At 42.1% G+C, this 16,747-nt stretch overlaps 1 protein-coding gene across 2 annotated transcripts in view; it reads right to left on the bottom strand.

Moving 5' to 3' along the window:
• Nucleotides 1-16,747, bottom strand: part of BACH2 (BTB domain and CNC homolog 2) — a 218,528-nt gene that overhangs the window by 75,450 nt on the left and 126,331 nt on the right. For both annotated transcript variants that reach the window (XM_036249409.1, XM_036249410.1), the window contains one exon: nt 6,269-6,523. In XM_036249409.1, the coding sequence (XP_036105302.1) occupies nt 6,269-6,511 (243 nt within the window). In that variant the 5' untranslated portion in view covers nt 6,512-6,523. The remainder of the gene's footprint in view (nt 1-6,268; nt 6,524-16,747) is intronic.

The following is a 16,747-nucleotide window of genomic DNA, read 5'->3' as shown; positions in this document are numbered from 1 at the left end:
GGGGTGGGTGAGTGTTTTGTTTTTCTTATCTTGGTCATGCCACTTCCCAAAGACCTCACCCATTGTTTCCCACCAAATCTCACTCCCACAGTTAAACCCAGGCTCCAAGTGCTGCTGGCACCCTGCACTATAGTGGTAGGTAGTATTTCACACTGAGAAGACTGTTCAAAGACAATCATGGCAGTCTTATTACTTCTTTAAAAGACTGGACCTAAGCCATCCCAGAGACATTAACAGCTTTCATATCCTCTAAAAACTTTCAGACAAGAAGATTCCATAATTTCCTCTGTGCTTGGCAGTGCTACTGCAGAAACATTCTTTATTGCACCCTGTGGTTAAGACTTAACAACAAATGCTTTTTCTTCATAATCCTTCTGGGTCAGTTGTCCTGTTTGTTCAGCACTGAAAAAAATCAGATCTGTCCTAAAATGGAGAGAGAGAGAGAGAGAGAGAGAGAGAGAGAGAGAGAAAGAGAGGAAAATAGACAGAAAGCAAAAGACAGAGCTAGAGAATGAATGAGCAGAAGTCTGAAATATATTTATACCTAAGAAAGCATGAGGTCCACTGAAGGGGCTATTCTTACCCCTACCATATAGCTCTTCTCTGCAAGAACCCCTCCCCTTCTCTGTGGATAAAAGGACATGGGAAACAAGCCCAGAGAAAGGTAGTGGAGCCTTGGCAATACCCTCTTTACTCCCTAGTTTTTAATATTTATTTATTTTTGATAAATAAAAATTATGTGTATTTAAGGTATACACTGATGTTTTGATATATGTATAAACTGTGAAATGATTACCACAATCACACTAATTAACATCTTGATCACCTCCCATAGTTGTTGTTGTTGTTGTTGTTATTATTATTATTATTATTATTATTAGTGTGTGGTATGAACAACTGAGATCTACTCTCTTGGCAAATTTCAAGTATATAATAACACATTATTATTATTTTTAACTTTTTTCTTTATTGACATATTAGAGTGAGAGGAAGGGAGAGGAAGAGAGAAACATCGATGAGAGAGAACATCAATTGGCTGCCTCCTGCATGTCCCCCACTGGGGATCGGGCCCACAACCTGGGCATGTGCCCTGACTAGGAATCGAACTGGTGACCTCTTAGTACATGGGTTGATGCTCAACCACTGAGCCACACCGGCCGGGCTATAACAACACATTATTAACTCCAGTCACTATGCTGTACATTGGCTTCCAGAACTGATTCATCTTACAACTGAAAGTTACCTCTCTCTTTACCCCACACCCTATCCCTGGTACTAACCATTATACTCTCTTTGTTAGATGAGTTTGTCTTTTTGTTTTTAAATTTTTCTTTCTTTATTGATTTTAGAGAGAGAGGAAGGAAAAGGGAGAGAGAGACACAAACATTGATGAGAGAGAACATCAACTGGCCGCCTCCTGAATGCCCCACACTGGGGATTTGGCCCACAACCTGAGCATGTGCCCTGACCAGGAATCAAACTGACGACCTCTTCTTGGTGCGTGGGTCGATGCTCAACCAGTGAGCCACACTAGTCGGGCAGTTTGTCTTTTTTTTTTAGATGCCACATACAAGTGAGATTATGCAATATTTGTCTTTCTATGTCTGGCTTTTTTTCACTTAGCATAATGTCCCCTAGGTTTACCCACATTGCTGCAAATAGCAGGATTTCCTTTTTTTTTAAAAGACTGAATAATATTCTATTGTGTGTGTGTATCACAAATTCTCTATCCACTTATAGGTCAGTAGACATCCAGGTTGTTTCCACATCTTGGCTATTGTGAACAATGCTGCACTGAACACAGGAGTACAGAAATCTCTTCAAGATAGTGATTTCATTTCTTCCAGACACACACCCAGAAGTGGGACTGCTAGATCACATGGTAGATCTATTTTTAACTTTTTGAGGAACCTCCATACTGTTTTCTACAATGGCTGTATCAATTTACATCCCCACCAACAGTGTACAGGATTCCCCTTTCTCTGCACCCTTGCCAAAACTTGTTAACTTTTGACTTTTTGATATTAGACCTTGGCAAAACCTCTTAACCGCTACTCTTCTCCTAGTATTTTGGGAGGAAGCCAAGCAGCCCAAGAATGGGATTGAATGGCAAACTCATTGTGGGTTCCGTGTCTTCTAAGGAAGCACACCCCATTCCTGCCATTTACGCTCGACACACCGCAAGAGTGAACTTCATGACTGTGATGCATTCCCAGCGTGGTAGGCATCCAGCCCCAAATGGTTTCTGTGACTCTAGCTAAGGAGGTGTTTGCTGAGCCAACTTGAATACTAATGAGCAGTGGGATAATGGCCTCACAATGCTTGGCACATCAACCACCTTCTCTTTATCTCTTAGCACAAAACAGTTACTAACTATAAATTAAATGATCTGTTTCATTATTTAAAGAAAGCACTAAGCACAATTCCTTCTCTTCTACTGTTTACGGACACACATTCCTGGGTGTGTTTTTTCAACTGGGAGCCAACACTCAAGTCATATGACTCCTAGAGACTATCTGTCACTCCGATTGGTCGGGGGAGGGAACAAGACAATTCAATTACTTCTTGGTTTCTGGAAGGAGATCTCTATTTTCTCTCTTCTCCTTGAAGTTAAGAGGCTACACCGCACTGTGGCTCTCATTTGCTGGTAACTGCGTGCCAGGCAATACCCAGGATGTGGGGTAGAAATGTACAACTGGACAGCAACTGGGGGCAGAGCTCGGTTTGGCCTAAACTGATCAAGCAGGGGGCAGGAGTGGTGGCAGTCTGTTCCCGAGGTTTCATAGTCCAAGGAGGACTCTCAGACTTGGCCGTGCTGGCCCCTGAGAAATACACTATCTAAATGGGGAGTACAGAGGTGGGCCAAGTGTGAACAAGACTGGGACGGGTCCAGAAGTTGATTTGATTTCGGTGATAGATTTATGATAAGGTTCAAAGATTTCCAGGAGACTAATCAAATGCTTTTTCTTACATCATATGAACCAAATGCCAGGTAGTTCCAGGCAGCTACTTTGCAAGGTAGTCTTTGGGGTTTCTTGTTTATTCACCACTTAATTCAGCTTCTATGAAGTCATTCACTGAGCTAAGAGGGACAATAACCACAAAGCCTGCAAGGACATTTCAGTGTGTACACGGCAAGGAAAAGGAACAATGCCTGGTGCTTGGGGCCACAGCAGGGTGCCCTGGGCAGTGGGGCTCCTGGAAGGAGGCCTGACACAATGACAGATCCACAAAGGCAAATGCCCCTGGGGCCGGCTGGCATGCCCCATCAGCAGGACACTTAGAGTGGGGTTACTGACAATAGGAATTCCTGTCTCCTAGGAAGAACAAAGTTATATAGGAAGGTTTCAGGTATGTGGCCAATCAGAATGTTTAAATGGTTTGGAAATGCAGCCGATGTAGGGACTGCCATCATTCTACATGGCTAGGAAGGAAGAAAACCAACACACTGCGAATTCCCACATAACTGCAACACAAACAATCAGAAAGGTCAAATGACAGGGTTTTGCATGATGACTGCAGTGTGCCTCTTACTTTGGAGTGCCCAGTGCCAAGGAAATAAGAGGCTGTCAGTGATTTGATCTAAATAGAAACGTTCAGGTTACGCTGCATGCATTTATATCTCGGTTTTGTTTAAATTGTACTGCCTTGGCATTGTATTATGATAAGTACTTCACAGCCAGCAGACTTTTAGGGGTTTTTACAGATGAGAACTGGGGCTCACAGAAGTTAAATGACTAGATCAGGGTCCCAGGTAACTGGGGGCAGCCATGGCTTCGGCTCACGGTCCGGGGAGTCACTGAAGAGAAACTAATTACATAAGATATGGTTTTTGTCTGTAAATATATTTTAATATAATCTAATTTTCTGAAAATCAGTAATAATCTATATAAATGAGGTGGCTCTCAAAGAGATACAGACAATAAATTAACTGTAGTTTCACATTCCTCCCAAAGACAATTTTGGATAATTAAAGGTTTTCCAAATATTTCCAGGGAATTCTAAAGTTGGAATAAATTCAAAAGGCATTCTTGCTTCCCGTCTAGAGAAGAAGGAAGGGTTTTACATATGACAAACGTTTCCTATAGGACAGGGACCGTGCTGAGAACTTTTATATTTATCATCTCCCTAATGATGAGTATTCACCCACTAATGAGGATGAGGAAAACCCAGCTGCCGTTCCTTGGCCTTCCCACATTACTCGGTACATAGGCTTCCCTGCCTGCCCCAGCCCCAGTTACGTCACCTTCAACTGACTTGTCCGTTGGCTTCTAGAATCGGGGTCATTCTAGTTACCTACTTGTAAGTGCCATGAGGGTCAGTAGGGAGACTTATGGGGTTCTCAAGTTATCAGGGGGCCCCTCTCCCTCTCCAGGAGTCACAGGGGATGCTGCTTAATAGCGACCGGATCTGGCGATCCTCTCTGATCCCCATGTCTACTTGTGTGGCTATTTATTTGTTTGCTTATTTTTCTTTTTTTTAATCCTCACCCGAGGAAACTTTTTCCCCCATTTATCTTCAGATAGAGTGGGAAGGAGGGAGAGAGAGAGAGAAACATCGACGTGAGAGACACACATCCACTGGCTGCCTCCTGCAGGACTCCAACCAGGGCTGGGACCTAACTGTAACCTAGGTACGTGCCCTTGGCTGGAATCGAACCCATGACTCCTTGGTCTGTGGATCGACGCTCTAACCACTAAGCCAAACCAGCCAAGGCTGTTCTCTTGTTTTTTTTTTAAAGATTTTTAATTGCTTTTCAGAGAGAAAGGAAGGGAAGGGAGATAGAGAGAGAGACATGGATGTGAGAGGGAAACATCGATCAGGATGCCTACTGCATGTCCCCCATCAGGGATCCAGCCTACAGCCCAGGCATGTGCTCTGACCATGAATCAAGCCGGCGACCTTCGCGTGTATGGGGCGACACCCAACCAACCAAGCCACACCAGCCAGGGCTGGCTATTTGTTTTTAATGTTGAATTTGGATGCCTTTCTGTAGAGCAGGTACTTGCCCCACCACTTCCTACTGTCTTATACATACTCTCTTCACTCATTTATATATACTTTTTTGTTCAGATAGAGTGGGAGGGAGAGAGAGAGAGAGAAACATCGACGTGAAAGGGACACATCGAGTGGTTGTCACCTGCTTGACCAATCAGGGCCGGGGACAAACTGCAACCGAAGTACATGCCCTTAGCGGGAACCGAACCCAGGTCTCTCTGGACCGCAGGCCAACGCTCTAACCGCTGAGCCAAACCGGCCAGGGCCAGTCATTTATATTTTTACCAGGCCTTTGGTAAATGCTAGTTCATCAGAAACTCCCATCAGGGCGACGGGGTTTGGTTTCTCCTAGGACTGCTGTGGGGAGCTGCTCGGTGGACGTGCACAGCTCTGGGGTGGGCTCTGGGTGTGCGCTGCGCCCTGAGAGCTGAGCAGGGGTGGCCCTGGCTGCACACTGTGCCGGTGCCCAGGGACCACGCTGGCCCTCGCACAGTCGACGGCTGCTCAGTGTAACCCTCGGCCCCACGAGAAGGAAGGGGAGTCAGGGTGATGGGAGAAGAGAAACTGTACACATAGTTCAAAGGGTGACCAATTCAATGGTGTGTTGATGTGAAGCCCACCCCTTGAATTCTTGCAGCTCAAACCCTCCAACTGAACATCATCTCTGGACAGAGCAGGTCCAGCTACCAGTGTGCTCGATGGGCAGAAATGACTGGACTCCCTGAAGTAATTAAGAAACCTGAGTAGGGTATTTTCAACAATGGTGAGAAAAGCAAGTTTACACTTCTTAGAATCTTACTATGTTAACTGTCAAAAGTACTGCTTGCTTTTACTTTTTCCCCAAGCAAGAAAGGTGCTGCGAATACTCTCATTCTTCAACTCTCAGGGGAAATCGAGCGCTTCTTCAATCATTTGAAACAGAAAAATCATAGCAACAGTCCCAGTGATTCAGATCCCACATCTAGGACTGCACCGAACTTTGGCTAAACTACTCAAAACCTGAAGAGTAAGTGAACCAGAAACCATATGTGACTGTGAGCCACAGGTGGGGTTCAGTTCCCTTCACGAAGATGCTGTTCCGATTGTGCCTCCGAGACTTCACATGCATCAAACAGAAACTGGCTCTGCCACAAACCTCACGACGGGGGACCTGGACATCAGCCCCGAGGGGGATGTGGCACAGGGTCCACCTTCCAGCTCCCATTCAGCCAACTGGAAACAAGTCAATACACCTCCGTTAGCAACACACAGTCGAACCAGACTACTGTACCTCCTCAGGCAAGCTGACCACCAAGTCATTTTTCGTCTGTCCGACCAGTGCCTGCCAGAAGTATTCGCTGCACGCAGCCAGCACAGCCCGGTGGGCCCGGAACTCCTTCCTCTCCACGATCAGGGTCACGTCACAGAGAATATCCTTTTTCCGCTGGTCATTGAGGCCAAGGAGGATGTTGGTGCAGTGGACTGTGGACTCATACACATACATGGGGGAGTCAGGCTTCTCATCCACAGACATGCCGTTCACACCCTGGAAGAAAGAGAGGCCGGGTCACCACGATCTGAGTCACAGAGAAGGTGAGAAGGAAGGTCAGGGTGCCTGAGGCTCAGGGCCAGGAGCCCGACAGAGGGGGGCAGAACTGCTCCTTAGCCTATTCGTGCTCAGCGCAAGGAGCACAGAGAACATACTAGAAAGTCGCGTTTTATGCCTGACTTTATCCTTTCCATTTATTGCGTCCTTTTACCCAATGGAAATGAAGCCTTTTAACGGAACACCCAAAACATTCAAAACACATATATACTTTAAAACTTGGTAGTTTTGACTTTGTTTGCCAACTGAAAAGAAACGTTCATGTATACACAGTCCCAATACAAGTATTAATTTGAGCTTTGTGTTAAGAGGAAATGAATCATTTTGGAAGTATTTGTAATGCTTTCTTGATTTAAATACATGTACGTTGTTAGGTTGAAAATTGGCTAAGATACCAAACATCTAATCACAATACATAATTTAACAAGTGATCTAAACTGCCTGTGTACTAAACAGTAGATCCAGCAGCTCCTGCCATTGCTCTTGGCCACTTCACGGCAAAGCACAGCCAACACCATGTTGTCGCTGCTCTTGAGGAGAAGTGGAATTGTGCTGTTGTCATCCCCAGACCTGACGTACATGCTCTTTAAGGAACCACAAAATGTCACAACAGGAGTCCTAACAAAGACGTATTCGACAGTGACGATCACTTTCACAAGAATCGGTTCTTTCCTTTAAAAAGTGTCCACTGACATATTGAAAATAACCGTATCTGTAATTAATTTACATAAATTCATTTTTCAGCGATGTTTACTACTAGTATGAATTCCGACAGAGAGTCTTACTTTCTTTTTGACTTTATGCTTATTTATTTGTTAACTCTAATGTACAATAAACTGCATACATTTATGGTGTGCAGTTTGATATATTTTGGCAATCAAGACAGTGAACACATCCTTCATCAACAAAAATCTCTTTATGCCCCTTAACAGTCCCGTCCTTGCACCTCTCTGTGCCCCACCCAAACCACAGGTCTGCTCTGACACTGCATATTATTTGTCATTTTCTGTATTTTATACAAATGGAATCATACAGATTGTACCCTTTTATGTGTGGCTTCTTTTACGCAGCAGTTATTTTATGATTCATCCATGCTGTGTGCATTAGCTGTGTGATCCTTTTTTGCCAGGTAGTGTCCTATTGTACAGAGCGCAATTTTTTATCCGTTCAGCTACTGATGGAGATTTGAGTGCTTCCAGTTTTTGGCTATGACAAATAAAGCTGTTATAACAACCAATCAACATGGGTACTAGGCTGGGGAAGGCAGGAGGGGGATGGGAGCAGGAAGGAGGGAGTCAATGGGGAAAAAGGGGGACATTAGTAATATGTTCAACAACAACAACAACAAAAAAACAAAAACAAATAAAGCTGCTAAATATGTTCAACAACAAAAAAAACAAAAAACAAAAACAAATAAAGCTGCTACAGATTAGTGTATACATCTTTCTTTGACCATAGCCTTTCATTCCTCTTGTGTAAATACCTTGGGATAGAATGGAAAGATCATTTGGTATGTATAAGTCTAACTTTCTTTAAAAGATCTTTTGTATTGATTTTGAGAGAGAGAGGAAGAAACATCAATGTGAGTGAAACATCGATTGGCTGCCTCCTGCATGCCCCCTGCCAGGGACTGAGCCCACAACCAGGACATGTACCCTGACCAGGGATTGAACTTTTAGTGCACAGTAATGACGCCCAACCAACTGAGCCACACTGGCCAGGGCTATAACTTTTAAGAAACTGCCTCTGTTTTCTTGTACCATTTCATATTTTCAACAGCAGTATACATGTGTTCAGTTCCTTCACATCCTTGCCACCACTTAGTATGGTCAGTCTTTCTACATTTGGGCCATGCTAACAGGTATACTGTGGGATCTTTTTGTGGTTTTAACTGAATGACGATGTTGAACATCTCTCATGTGCTCTTTCATCTGTCTTCTGTGGAGAGAAGTCTATCCAGATTCTTTGCCCATTTTGTAAAATTGTTTTGTTTCCTTATTACAGACATACCTCACTTTATTATGCTTCACAGATGTTTGTTTGTTTTTTTACAAATTGATGGCAAGAACCTCCACCAGCAAAAAGATTATGACTTGCTTTATTGAGATGCTCACTTTATTGCTGTGATCTGGAACCAAACCCACATCTCCAAGGAATGCCTGTATTGAGTTTTAAGATGTTTTTATATATTCTGAATAAAAGTCTTTTATCAGATGTGTGATTTCCAAATATTTTCTGAGCCTGTAGCTTGTCTTTTCATTCTCTCTCTCTTTTTTTAAATCCTCACCGGAGGACATTTTTCCATTTTTTTGTTCAGATAGAGTGGGAAGGAGAGAGAGGAAGAGAGAGAGAGAGAAACATCGACGTGAAAGGGACAGCCACCCGCACAATCTAACCAGGGCCGGGGACAAACTGCAACCGAGGTACGTGCCCTTAGCGGGAACCGAACCCCGGTCTCTCGAGACCGCAGGCCGACGCTCTAACCACTGAGCAAACTGGCTAGGGCATCTTTTCATTCTCTTAATGGTGTTTTTAAAATAGCATAAAGTTTTCATTTGATAAAGTCCAATTCAGCAATTTCTTTCTTTTATGAATCATGCTTTTGGTGGTGTATCTAAAAATATCTTTGCTTACCAAGGTCATATCTTTTGTCAGATTTATACCTAGATATTAATACGTTAATGTAATTATAAGTGGTTTAGTTTTTTAATTTAAATTTATGATTTTTCACTGTTATTATATAGAAACATAAATATTTTTTGTATATTGATCTTGTATCCTGCAGCTTTGCCTAACTTGCTTATTAATTTTTATAGACTTTTTGCTCTGGTAGATTCCATACATGTTCTGTGGAGATTATGTTGTCTATAAATGGAGACATTTGACTTCCTTTCCAATCTGGATGACTTCCAGGTCTTTTGTTGCCTTACTGCATTGGTACTGCACTGTACCTTTAGTACAATGCTGATTATACATGGTAAGAGCAAATACCATTGCCTTGTTCCCTGTGTCAGGGGAAACATATTCAGCCTCTCACTGTTATTTATGATGGTAGCTATAGGTATTTCATAGATACCCCTACTGAGCTGAGGAAGTTTCTTTCTATTCCTAATTTGCTAGGAGTTTATTTTTTAAAAATCAGGACTGGATGCTGGATTTTGACAAATAGTTTTTCTGCATCTATTGAGATAGTTACATAGTTTTTCTTTTCTTTTTTTAAGGTACGTTAATAAGGTGAATAACAGTGATTAATTTTTTAATGTAAAACCAATCTTGAATTTCCAGGATAACCTCTATTTAAGCATAATGTGTTTGTCTTTTTATACATTGTTGGATTCCAGTTCCTAACATTTTGTTTGCAGGCAGCACTCAAAACTGGGTGTTCTAGGATGTAAATGGTGTGCATAATTCATAAGAAGAAGTAGATTTATGAGACATCCCATTTTTATAATCCATTTATTAATGCACCTATACCAACAAGAAAGAAGCTTACTATAAAAGATGCAGGCTTTAGTTTTCCAGCGGAACATGAAATTAAATAAAATCAAGAGAGAAACGAAAGCGAAGTGCAGTGGAAGGAGGAGTGGACCAGGGCTTCTGGTCCCGTTCTGGCACTGACTGGCTTTGTGGACTTCAGATGAATTGCTTCTCTGGACCTGCTTTTGTGTTTATAAAATGAAAAGTTTGGACTAGAAAACCAGCAAAGTTCGTACAGATCTACAATTCTATGAGTCTAAGACTCTGTAAAAGAAACAGCCAATTGATCATGGGAGTGGGATATCGTCATTTTATTTGAGAGAAGCGAGCTTTCTGTGGCCCTATGAATACCGATCATGCTGACACTGCAGAGCTGGGTGCAGAGAATGGGGTGGACAGCATATAGGAAGACACCAAAGTCTTCTGGGGGAGAAGGAACTAGGACCCGAATCTCTGGCTCCCATAGATGCCAAGTTAGGAAGATCTGTTTAGATAGATCATGGTATCCCCGAGTAAAGGGGGTGGGGGTGACAAGTCCCTTGAAGTGAAATTACCTTTGGGAAATGGGGAACCCAAACCTGGGAGGATATTTAGGCACTGTAGGTGGGGCGATGCTAGTAGCTCCTCCAGTACTGGGTATCTTAGCCCAGAGGTTTGTTTTGGGAGCCGTGGCTACCCAAGGGGCTGAAATCTAAAAGATGTTACTTGGGAACCCAGGGTGGAGTTCCACTGAGGTCCAAGTAGGGGCCTGATGACTGTCCAGCGGCACTGGACACGGGTCTGCCCACCAGGTAGGAACAGTCATCAGTGGTGGTGAAGCCAAGGCAGTGGATAAACTCTCAGATTCCAGTTCACAAGCAAGATGGTCTCTTTTTGGCTCTAGGGAAGCTGGGGGGTCTCAAGAAAGACTTCATATCCTGATAATAGGGCAGGTTTGGGAAAATAAAGGAGATGTGGTAATATGTGCAGCAATGAAGGTTCTGAGTCGACGAAGCAGGCTATGTTGGTCACATGAATATGGGCATCTGCTTTTTTGGGCTAAACCTTCCAGAGAGTTTTATAAGACATTTAAAACATATCAGATCTGTTCATCAAATGGCATAATCTAAAACCTATCATTTCCAGGAAGCTGTTGCTAGACTTTAACCTGACTGAGGCTATTCTTGATTTTATTACATTATTCCTGGATAATCCTTCCTTATGCCACGCCAACACCACTCTGTTCCTCTTTGCCTTTACGTTCCTATTGGATCTCATCACTTCCCTCCCTGTTGGCCCATTTTCAAGCATAATGGGACATACTGTTTCTTCTTCTTTTAGAAATCAGTCATCCCTCCCCATCCTCTGATTATCATGGGTGTTCTTCTAGGAACTTCTCCAATTTGTCTGTTTTTGACTGACTAATGCCAACCTGAAATCTGTTTCCCTTATCACTGCATTATGCCCCATTCAGTTTTCTTTTTTTCACTTGCCTTACTAATATTAATTAAACAACATTTTACCTCTAATGCAGCACATCCTGACATCTTTAGCAGGATCCATGGGATCTAAGAATGAGATACTTTGTAGTGAGTAACAGAGCCCAGAATAGCATGTACGAGTCTGACAGCCAGTCTTCACGCTAAGCAGTAGACAATGTGTTAAAGTGTGTAGACATTAGCTGAAATCAGATTGTAAGGAAGCTTTCCAAAGGTTCTGATTTGGGTTTTGGCTGGATCTCATTCTTCTTTTTGTAGGCCAAAAACCCCAGCTGCACATGTACATATACATATACCCCAATCATCTTATCATATGGTTCAGCAATGAAAGTTAGTTACTATTATTTTATCATAGTGTGTTCATCTCCTCAAAAAGTTACACAGACCACAACTCTTATCAATAAGAGATATGGTATAATAAAGGCAAACTCATTAACTCACTCATTCCCTCTTCATTCACTACTGGGTCATAGTCAGAAATTAATTATCTAACAGTGCTGAAGGTAAAAGTATAAGTCAAAGAACTAAAAAAAGAAAAACTCTACAGTGGGAAATCTGAAAAGCTATAATTCACAAAAGAGTAGTAAGTTTTTCAGACAACCTGTCATGTCTAGAATGTTTCAGATGAAAAGAAACAAATACGCCTTGCAGGTATTGAAAAAGACTAAATTATAAACCACTTCACTTGAAATTCCAACCACATTTCCTCTAGAAACAGTACAATAAGTAAATACTTCTGTGAATCAAACACTAAATTATTTAGTAATTGCTTAGTAAATTTCTGCCCTTATCAAGTATGCTCTTTTAAAAAGTTATTTACTATGAAATGGTAAGGTTAGTTTTTATAAAAGAAAGTTATCAAGTCTATAGAAATTGTAGAGTGCACAGTGCCATTAAAATGACTACATCATTACTTTTGGACTGGAAACACTTTTCAATCACGAGATCCAAACTTCTTACTTAGAGTGGAAAGCAATCCAATTTCAGTGTTTTCTAATGGAAAACTGCAGTGCCTGTCACTTAATGTCTCTAATGCCTTGGATAGCTCAGGTAAGGGCCTGACACGGAGAAGCTAAAACGTTCGTGTTCTTTATTTACTCAAACACTCCATCTGCGTGTGGACTAGTTAGTGCCAAGGGAACTGAAATTTAAGGCTGCTGTTAGGAGGAAGCACTTGCAACTGTATCATCAGATCCTTAATAGCTCGGAATCTTGTGCTTCAATATAAACTTCCATTTTCCTTAAACTTTCAGGAGGAAGTTCAATTCACGGACATAGTCTGTGATAATGTTTATGTGTGTGTGTGTGTGTGTGTGTGTGTGTGAGATAATGTTTTTATTACACAGTTGGAAGATATTTTTAAAAATTGAGGAGAATTGTAATAAGCCCCAACATTTTTGGTAATTTTTGTTGTTGATGTTGTTTTACTTATTCTTTTAAGCAGATCAAAATAAAAACTAATGCAGCCTTCCAAAATGTCCCATAATAAAATAGAATAAACTATATGAAGAGTCAGGGTATGATGCAGAGGCTGAGCTAGAAGAAATATGAGACTGTTGGTAGCAGACTATATGTATTAATCTAAAGGTAATAAAGAATTAAAGATATATTATACACCCGCCAAACTGAAAAGCGTTAGGAAGTTTGACAATATCAAGTGTTCGTGAAAATCGAAAGCAACAGGACTCTCATACACTGACAGTTGGTTCAACCTCTTTGGGAAATAGTTTGGCATTATGCAGCAGAATGAACACATACCCTGCAGTATATTCACATAATGGAAGAATTCAAAGCAAATTTGAGCCACGTGTAACAACGTAAATGGAGCTCACAAACCTAGTGGTGAATACTGAGCTAGAAAAGTAAGACAAAAAAAAATTTCTTTTTTGAACATACAATTGAATATGATTTATGTTAAGTTCAAAAATGGGCAAAGCTTAAATATTCGGGGCTATATACATAGGTGGTAAAACTGTAAAAAAAAGACTCAGTGGTTTGTTTAGTGGAGAGCTGTCACAAGAAATCGGCACCAGGGGGTTTCAGGGGTGCTGTCACAATGTCCTGTTTATTGACATCGGTGATAGGTAGATGTGTGTTCACTTAGTGTTAAATTATATATTTGTCTTGTGTACTTTTTATATCTACTTTCTATTTTATGATTAAAAATACCCAGCTACCCCCAAATTAAAATTGTAGAAAAGGGTTAACAGCTCAAGTAATTGGCCCCAGATTCTGTGACTTAATTACAAAGGTCCTAGGGTGGATTTGGGGTTGTAAATGAAAACACCCCCCCCACACACACTTATAGTCTACAATTTAAGGTCAGAAGGGTCCTGAACGGTAATCAAACCTAATCAATTCCAAGTTGCATGTTTTAGATCGTAACTGAAAAAGTGGACAGAATGTGGGGAAAAAACCTCTTGGGAGATGGCGAGAAATCCGAGCCCAGGCTTTTGCTTCAGAGCAAAACTCTTTTTAGAGATCCCTCGTTTCATCTCCGTTCTTGTGAAAACCATCCTTCAATGCACTTCCACTTCCTTATCTATCAAATGAGGAAATGCACCGCTGACCTGGCAAGGCGTTTACAGTTCTAATTTCTACGGTTCTATGAAAGTACAGAAATTCAGGAAAAACTTGAAACATGAACCTCTCCAACTACAGTTCTTGAGAGGGCTTTTAAAAAGAAAGTTAGAGATGCTCAAAATAATACAGCTGGCTGGAAGGAAAAATGCCATCACATTCCTTGGGAGAGATGAAGAAGAAAGGGAGACCTGCCCAATGGCAGCTTGATCTTTCTCCCCTTCTAAATGGAGTCAACTCAAAAGAAGGATGAGTCAAGGGCCGATTTTCTCATATTAGTGAACAGAGTGCCCATAAGTACTGAGCAATGGTTCAACACTTTGTTCTCCCCACTGCCTCACCCCAGAAAGTGCTCCGGTGGGCAGGGCATTCTCACAAGCTGTATTATATGCATGGCAATGGAATCACAAGGTGTCCATCCTCTCTTCTGTCCAAGTCTCCACCAGTGATGTCAGGTGAGATCACACTTGTTAGTGGCCAGAGAGAAGGTAATGGCTTGGGCTTAACAATACAGTGCATACACCGTCATCTCTAGATGAGACAATGACATGTTTTAAAATCAATGGATGAAATGGACTCCACACCAGGTTGTCTAAGATACATGGTTATTGCTAGTGGAGGTTGGGTGATGTTGGGGGTGTGGGCGTGGGCAAGAGAGGAGGCAGGTAGGGAGGCAGTGTGGAACTGGGGACTGGCACATTTGGATGTGTAGCACGTGATCATCTACGCTGCTCTTCTTGTCTATATTCTGATGCTTGCTTTTGGTTCTTTTGTAGTAACCCCCCAGCTAAGAGTGCAGTCAAAGCCCTCATTTATTCTGATGAGGCAGGTCCTTTTCTCTCCTTTGCAAGTCTTCTTTTCAATCTTGTCATTCCCAGTTTGTCTCTGGTGCTACTTCTTTGTATCTGTGTTCTCCATTTATATTCATTTCTCATACATCAATCTCTGCCTCCTATTAGCATTTGCTTCTTGCCTATTAGGAGTTAGAGGACAGAGAAAAGTCATTCCTTTTCTACATTTTTCTTTATCAGGGCATCTGTGTGAAATATTTTTCCCAGTGTCCCCTTCCCTCCCCTTCTAGCTAGAGAAATATTACCCTAGAGCTTCATGCTGCTAATGTGAGAAGAAATTATGAACAGTAATTAGGAGGCTAAATGAGGGTGGTGGAACCTATTTACTTCATTAAGGTTCCTTCAGGGAAAATGCAAGGACGGGAAACTGAGAGATAAGGGTTAATACTAAAAGAATAAAAGATCCATTTGACTCAGAGCAATCTTCAGTCTGCCTGGATTCTATCAGACACCCTTCTCCATGGGGAAATCATTACAGAGAAATGACATGCAAAGTGCACCATAAAGCATCTGAGTCAAACCAGAGGGAGGATGACTCAACGGATCATTTTACATTTTAATAGAAGGCAGTGCAGATTGGTACCTAGTGCACAGTTCAACACAGGGCGCACCTCCCCTCCCCAAAACTTCTGCATCGGGTGGGAGGGGAGTTCCCAGAACCTGACAGAAATTATTCTGTCTTAGACAAGAACCAAGTCAAAACTCACAACAGAGAATCAAAGACTAAGAAAAGACAACAGAGAGTCAAATGCAGAAAAAAGGAGAGATTGCAAGTCTGTCTAATTCCAACTGTAGCATTACTGTCAAACCTAAGACTGTCAAGAATTGAAATCAGCCGTTAGTAGACTTCAAATCTTATGGGGGGGGGGGGACGAGAGGGGGGGTAGGAGGGACAAGAAAGGGAGGAGAGAGGAAAGAGAATATCTAAGTGTTATCCTTAAAAAAGCTGGCTCCTTAAATTAGCTTCAAAAGACTTTACTATGCAATTACTGGCAGAGGTTTACCCACAAGGTCAGTGACAATGCTGGGCTTGGGTGTTCATGTAAAGTCAAGAAACAATATTAGTGCCCTGGCTGGTGTGGCTTAGTTGGTTGAGCATAATCCTATGCACCAGAAGGTCATTGGTTTGATTCCTGGTCAGGGCATATGCCCAGGCTAGATCCCCAGTTGGGGTGTGTGCAGAAAGCAGCCGATTCATGTTCCTCTCTCTCCGCCCCCTCTCTAAATAAATAAATAAAAATAATAAAGAAACAATATTAGCAATGCCATTGTTCCCAGTAAGATTTCTAGGCTAGTTACTGCTTATAGGTGCTGATATGTGGAACTTGCCAAGGAGAGATTCATCTGACTGGGAATTATGATGCTAAAGGCTAAATTATCAAAGCTATCTCCTTCTCAGGGGAATGACCACGGGTGCACTTGTGACAGAAAGGTTTGTGTGTACATAAATAATATCTACAGTAGCCCTGCCCAGTTTGGATCAGCAGTTAGAGCGTCGGCCTGTGGCCCAGAGAGACCCGGGTTCGGTTCCCGCTAAGGACGCGTACCTCGGTCGCAGTTTGTCCCTGGCCCTGGTTGGGTCGTGCGGGTGGCAGCCACTCGATTTGTCCCTTTCATGTTGATGTTTCTCTCTCTCTCTCTCTTCCTCTCTCTCCCTCCCACTCTATCTGAACAAAAAATGGAAAAATGTCCTTGGGTGAGGAGAAAAAAGAAAAAAGAAAAAAAAGAATATCTACAATAATGTGGCTGTTAGTCCTTGTGATCTCAATGTCTGTCCT

This window comes from Molossus molossus, unplaced genomic scaffold, assembly GCF_014108415.1.
Source record: "Molossus molossus isolate mMolMol1 unplaced genomic scaffold, mMolMol1.p scaffold_m16_p_8, whole genome shotgun sequence".
Lineage (NCBI taxonomy): Eukaryota > Metazoa > Chordata > Mammalia > Chiroptera > Molossidae > Molossus > Molossus molossus.
This window is presented reverse-complemented; position numbering and strand designations above follow the sequence as displayed.